At 45.7% G+C, this 6,521-nt stretch overlaps 1 protein-coding gene across 1 annotated transcript; it reads left to right on the plus strand.

Annotated features, from left to right (window-relative positions):
- Positions 1-515: 515 nt before the first annotated feature.
- On the plus strand, positions 516-5,079 carry LOC144278722 (olfactory receptor 52P1-like). Its single transcript, XM_077840052.1, has 3 exons — positions 516-629; position 1,153; positions 3,983-5,079. The coding sequence occupies exon 3, from the start codon at positions 4,027-4,029 to the stop codon at positions 5,077-5,079; it is 1,053 nt and encodes a 350-aa protein (XP_077696178.1). The 5' UTR covers positions 516-629; position 1,153; positions 3,983-4,026.
- The last annotated feature ends 1,442 nt before the right edge of the window (positions 5,080-6,521 follow it).

A 6,521-nucleotide genomic window follows, 5' to 3' on the forward strand; every position in this document is an offset into this window, starting at 1 on the left:
TGCTCTGTGCTCACTTTGTAACCAATTGGCTAGTATATTTTTCTCAAGCCTCCCCAGGAAAGGGGTGAAGGGGTTTCTGGGGAATATTTTGGGGAAACAAGGGCTCAAAGTGGCCCTTTTTTCCTGGATTTTTGTCTAAATCACTTGGTGGTGGTCGCAATACCATCCAAGGACAAGGAAATGATTTGTGCCTTTGGGGAATTTTTCACCTATGCTGGTAGAAATACGCTTAGGGGGTGTTTCATGCGGGACCCCACATCTGTACCCCAGAGCTCAGGGTGGGGAGGGAACCCTGACAGCCGGTGACCCAGGTTTTGAGAGAGAACTGTGTAACTGGCTTCCTGGAGGGGAGCAGTCCCACAGCTTACTTCTCAGAGACAGAAGAAGGGGTGACGGAGGGTACCCCAATCCAGGTCCCAGTTTTTCAGGACGCTATTTCTGATACTTTTTTTTTGGAAAATATCTGTGTCTCTTTACATCTAGTTGCAGCTCCAATGCCTGTGATAACGGAAGAATTGAGACCAGGAAGTTGCCAGGTGGTAGTTTGTGAGAATACAAATGCCCCAACTGACAGAGAAGGGGGCGTCTTCCCCCATGCTAGTGAGTCGTGGGAAAGCTGCTGGGAAAAAGTTGTGTCTGATCAAAGGGTAAACACAGCCAGCCCAGGGAGCTCAGATCACCATCCTCTAGGGAAAGGTGGCAAAGAGCCAGCCAATGTGCAGGATCCCCCTGAAAAACTATCTTCCCAGACCCTGAGGCACCAAAATTCCAGAGACACAATTAAATTAATAGCCCACACAGACGGGAACACTGGAGGGAAAGACAAGCCATTGACTGATTACATGGGAGAGAGTCAAAGGACACCATGGGTAAGGAACAAACCAACCTCACACTGCAGTATCTGAACAGACGGCGTGGTAGCATAAAAATCCATGTAAACACCTATCTGTGATTAAAAAAAAGGTATGAATGTAAAGTTTTGGGATAAGAATTTGATGACTGATGTTAAACCTTATGGTAAGTCTAGTTCATAGTTAATAGCTGCAAACAGATTTAAATCTGATCATAGCATAGAAACCTGGTTTGCAGTGTCTGAATGGGGAAACTGAGGCACACCACCTGTCAAGGTTCCTTCCCCACTCTGAACGCTAGGGTACAGATGTGGGGACCTGCATGAAAAACCTCCTAAGCTTATCTTTACCAGCTTAGGTCAAAACTTCCCCAAGGTACAAAATATTCCACCCTTTGTCCTTGGATTGGCTGCTACCACAACCAAACAAATACTGGTTACTGGAGAAGAGCTGTTTGGAAATGTCTTTCCCCCCAAAATACTTCCCAAAACCTTGCACCCCACTTCCTGGACAAGGTTTGGTAAAAAGCCTCACCAATTTGCCAAGGTGACTACAGACCCAGACCCTTGGATCTTAAGAACAATGAGCAATCCTCCCAACACTTGCACCCCCCCTTTCAGGGAAATGTTGGTTAAAAAGCCTCACCAATTTGTATAGGTGACCACAGACCCAAACCCTTGGATCTGAGAACAATGAAAAAATATTCAGTTTTCTTACAAGAAGACTTTTAATAAAAATAGAAGTAAATAGAAGTAAAGAAATCACCTCTGTAAAATCAGGATGGTAGATACCTTACAGGGTAATTAGATTCAAAACATAGAGAACCCCTCTAGGCAAAACCTTAAGTTACAAAAAAGATACACAGACAGGAATAGTTATTCTATTCAGCACAATTCTTTTCTCAGCCATTTAAAGAAATCATAATCTAATACGTACCTAGCTAGATTACTTACTAAGTTCTAAGACTCCATTCCTGGTCTATCCCTGGCAAAGACCCAGCATATAGACAGACTGAGACCCTTTGTTCCTCTCCCTCCTCCCAGCTTTTGAAAGTATCTTGTCTCCTCATTGGTCATTTTGGTCAGGTGCCAGCGAGGTTACCTTTAGCTTCTTAACCCTTTACAGGTGAGAGGAGTTTTCCCCTTCCCTTTATATTTATGACACCGCCTCATGGCCTTGAAGGCTGGGTGCCAAGAGAGCGATAACACACCCTGCCTTTGAGCTAGTCGGTGGCTAACCCTCTTGTAGCAAACCAAGGGGGGAGGTGAGACATTCTCTATCACCGGGGAGCATACTGTAACCGCCATAGTCCTCATTTTCATATAAACATGATTTTACATAGAAAACATGCCTTGTAAGGTATCAGGGAAAGGTTATGATCTGTTGAAATCATGCCTCTATCCATACATGTGTATCATTAATGAATATGGAGTCATGATTATGGTGTTGTATGGTGGTCACTAAAACATGCTGTAAATTGGGGAATAAGTCAGATATTAGCTCTCCAGAGGCAACAGCAAGGAAAGTGACCAATCCCCAGGCAGGGTGTCAAACAACCCATCAAGAGCCCTTGTCCAGCAAGGGAGCTCCAATGCAATGACTCACGTGCACGAAGCTCCACAGAGGGAATTGCTCAACCTTGCTTGGAGAGACTCAGCAATGCCCCCCAGACATGCCTGGACTTGTGCCCCCCAAGCACATGGATTGAGGCGATAAAACAGACAGAGCGGACACATACTGGGCCCTTCTCCTGCCCCCACTGAGAAGAAGACAAGACTCCAACAGGGGAGATTGGCCCAGGTTTACACAGGAAACTTGTATATTAAGGACTGCAATATTCAGTGGGGTGAGAAAAATCCTTAATCTAGATGTTGCCCAGTCTGATAGGATTGAGAGTTTAGACAGTGTGCTTACATTTCCTTTTCTTTTGGTAACCACTCTGACTTTTTGCCTATCACTGAATATCACTTAAATTCTATCTTTGTACTTAATACATTTGTTGTTTATTCTACCTGAAGCAGTGTGTTTGGTTTGAAGCGTGTAAGAGACTCCCCTTGGGATAACAAGCCTGGGGCATTTCCATTTCTTTCTTAAACTGACAAACTCACATAAGCTTGGAGTGCCCTGCGGGCACACCTGCACACTGCAAGAGTAAGGTTGTGTCTGGGAAAGGAGATATTGGCTAGTGTCATTCGGTTGCATAATCCAAAGAGCAGTTTACATGTCAAAGACTGAGCGTGAACAGCCCAGGAGTGGGGTTCTCACAGCTGAGCAGGGTAAGGCTGGCTACCAAAGCTAAGGACTGGGGTGACCAACCAGATCACCAGTCCAGATAACACCAGAGGGGAACATCACAGGGTTGCAAAGCAGCATGTAGGTGGACAGGTGGGCAGTGCTGTTGAAATTATTTTTTTCTTTGTGATTGTTGGTCCAAGGCCAACTTTGGGACCTTTCATGGTACAGAGTGTGTTTGGGGAGTTCCAGGGTCTCTTTCCCATGGCAAGCCACAGAACTACAATCTGGGTGTCACAAGTTTTACCCAGTTTTGTTTCCATTTGTTGTTGTTCTGTAACTTCAGGCATTTCACTGGTAGAAATAACATTTGATATTTTTGTAACAATGTACCCCATATTGTTCATTGTGATATGATGATATGATTATATGATTATAGCATAATTACGATACAGTTTATGCAAGATGGGTCATGTAAGATGTTATTGGAAAAGTTATGACTTTCTGAATATGGTGATCCTATTTGTATGTATTGATGATTTTGGTCAAAAGTTCTGAATTTTGATGACTTCCCTGTATTTCAAATGTAGTTACAAGTGAGTAACGCCCACTAGGGAACTTGATGTCAGTCTAGATAGATGGTTGGGAAGGGCCTATTCAGGGCAATGAGACTTTGGGGGAAACAATAGGCCTTTAGAGAAACTTATCTCCCACCTGGTGAGCCTCCCTGAGAATGCTTCAGACAGACTATATGTAGTGGATGCTATGACTCTAAAAGGCCATGTGACCAGGCCACATAACTGGTCTCATAATGAACATATGAGAATGTTCATAACTATATTTACCACATTATTTGTTACAAATAATAACCCCCTTGCTGTGCCTTTCTCCCTTTACAGGCACCTTGAGCATTTCTGAGTCATATCGATGCATCAACTGCTTCATGGCGCCTTTCAACTTCACCCACTCTGACACTTCAACTTTCATCCTAACGGGCATCCCTGGCCTGGAGGCTGCCCACATCTGGATTTCCATTCCTTTCTTTACTTTCTACATTATCAGCCTGTTGGGAAATGTCACGCTTCTGTCTGTTGTAGGTAAGGAACAGACTCTGCAGAAGCCGATGTACCTCCTGCTCTGCATGCTGGCACTTACAGACATTGCCACACCTACCTTTGTTGTGCCAAAGGCACTGGGCATATTTTGGTTCAATTTGAAAGGCATTACTGTGGCTGGCTGCCTCACCCAGATGTTCTTCCTCCACACGATTTCTGTGATGCACTCATCCACCCTCGTGACAATGGCCTTCGATCGCTACGTTGCCATATGTAACCCTCTGAGATATGCCACCATCCTCAGCAATGCACAAATAGCTAAGCTAGGGCTTGTAGGTTTCATAAGAGCTGTTCTCTTCATTCTGCCCCTGCCCCTGCTCCTGAGTCAGCAGACATTCTGTGCCAACCGCATTATCCCCCACACACAATGCGAGCACATAGCTATGGTGAAGATGGTGTGTGGGGACATCAGAGTCAGCAGGATATATGGTTTTGTGCTAATGTTTGTAATCAATGGGTTTGACCTGACTTTCATTGCCCTGTCGTATGGTCTGATCATCAGGGCCGTCCTCAGAATCTCCTCTCATAAAGCCCACCAGAAAGCCCTTAACACTTGCACAGCCCACATCTGGGTGATGCTGACATATTATACCCCTACCTTCTTCTCCATTCTTACACACCACTTTGGTCAAGGCATCGCACCCTATGTTCATATCATCTTAGCTGACCTCTATCTCCTCATCCCTCCCATGCTCAACCCTATCATTTATGGGGTCAAAACGAAAGAGCTTCGTGACAAAGTAGTCAAATACACCTGCAGAAGTTCTGCAGACACAAAGTTCACGCAAAGTTCTGCAGACACAAGAGACGATATCTCCTCAGGCCTGCAGTGTCCATCAGGGAACTGTCAAATTGTCAGAGAGTATGTGAACCAGCACTAAGTGGGATGCAGTTTGGGAGGAAGACCAGAAGTTCTGTGAGCGCCATGGTTCCCCAGTTACCCCTGGCATGGAGGAAGAGTATGCTCACAAACAATCTGTAAAAAAAGTCAGCCTTCCTTGACTATGCAGTTCTTACGAGTTGTACTCCTAGCAGAAGGAAAATCCTTTCACCAGAAAAGGGTTAAGAAGCTAAGGTAACCTCGCTGACACCTGACCCAAAATGACCAATGAGGGACAAGGTACTTTCAAATCTGGAGGGGGGAAAAGCCTTTGTCTGTCTGTGTAATACCGTTGCTGGGAACAGATCAAGGATGCAAGCCCTTCAACTCCTGTACAGTTAGTAAGAAATCTAGCTAGAAAATGCTTTTGGATTTCTTTGTTTTGGCTTGGAAATTCACTGTCCTGGAGGACAAGTATATTCCTGTTTTCTGTATCTTTTTGTAACTTAAGGTTTTGCCTAGAGGGATTCTCTATGTTTTGAATCGGACTGCCTGAATCGGTCCATGGGCCTGCATTCACCACAACCCTCGACAGCATCCAGAATGCTATTCACCCGGGGAGGGATATCCTGGCCCACAACACAATTTTTTTCAGGAAGAGGGGCAGACCAGTTGAATAGTCATGACTAAGGTTTTTTGTCACAGATAGTTTTAGTAAAAGTCACCAACAGGTCACGAGGGTCTGCGGGGGAGACTGAAATGGGGAAGATTAAAGCCTCATCAGGAGTATGAGAGCCTGAGCTGCACTTCAGGACGGGTGAGGGTCCAGCACTTACTGCCACTGCAGATAACAGCTCTGTAACCCCCACTGCAGCCCCAGCACCTCAGAGGTCCAGAGCCCCTGCTGCAGCCCATGTGAGAGAGCTCCACGGCTCCCACTGCCAGTGGCAGCTCAGAGATCTGGGTCCCCACACGGCCAAGAGCCACTTGGAGGGCCACATACCCCCACCGCCAGAGGTGGCTGAAAGCTGCTGGTTCCTTGGCCACACGTGGCAACTGAGAGCTCAGGAGCCTCCACCCGCTGCCCCAGGGCTGAAATGGTAAATGTCACAGAGGTCTCCGAAAGTCACAGAATCTGTGACTTCTATGACTTAATCTTATCCTTAGCCATGTCTATGAACAACTCTCCGTGGTGAATGGAGAAGTGGTGGAACCCTAGTGACTGAGACAGTGACAATACTTTGTGCAGGAGGCAAAACAATCACTGACTTGCCCCAGACAGTAGAATTGTTCATCCCTGGACTCAGAGTGTCATCCGGAATTGTTAAGACCTGGAATGTTGTTGCCTCTGTAACACTGTTCAGTGCTTCTCTCCTTGGAGCTCCAATATTATCAGTGTTGGGAGGTGAGGCAACCTACTAATTCAGTAGACCTTGATGTTATTCAGAAAGAAAGACCGCAGGCATGGTTCGATGACAAAGGCATCCGGAGAGGTTTATTTCC

Source organism: Eretmochelys imbricata, chromosome 1, assembly GCF_965152235.1.
Source record: "Eretmochelys imbricata isolate rEreImb1 chromosome 1, rEreImb1.hap1, whole genome shotgun sequence".
NCBI lineage: Eukaryota > Metazoa > Chordata > Testudines > Cheloniidae > Eretmochelys > Eretmochelys imbricata.

Bases quoted from the DNA above. Each gene is read 5' to 3' on its own strand.
- LOC144278722 (XM_077840052.1), top strand. From the start codon at position 4,027: ATGGCGCCTTTCAACTTCACCCACTCTGACACTTCAACTTTCATCCTA.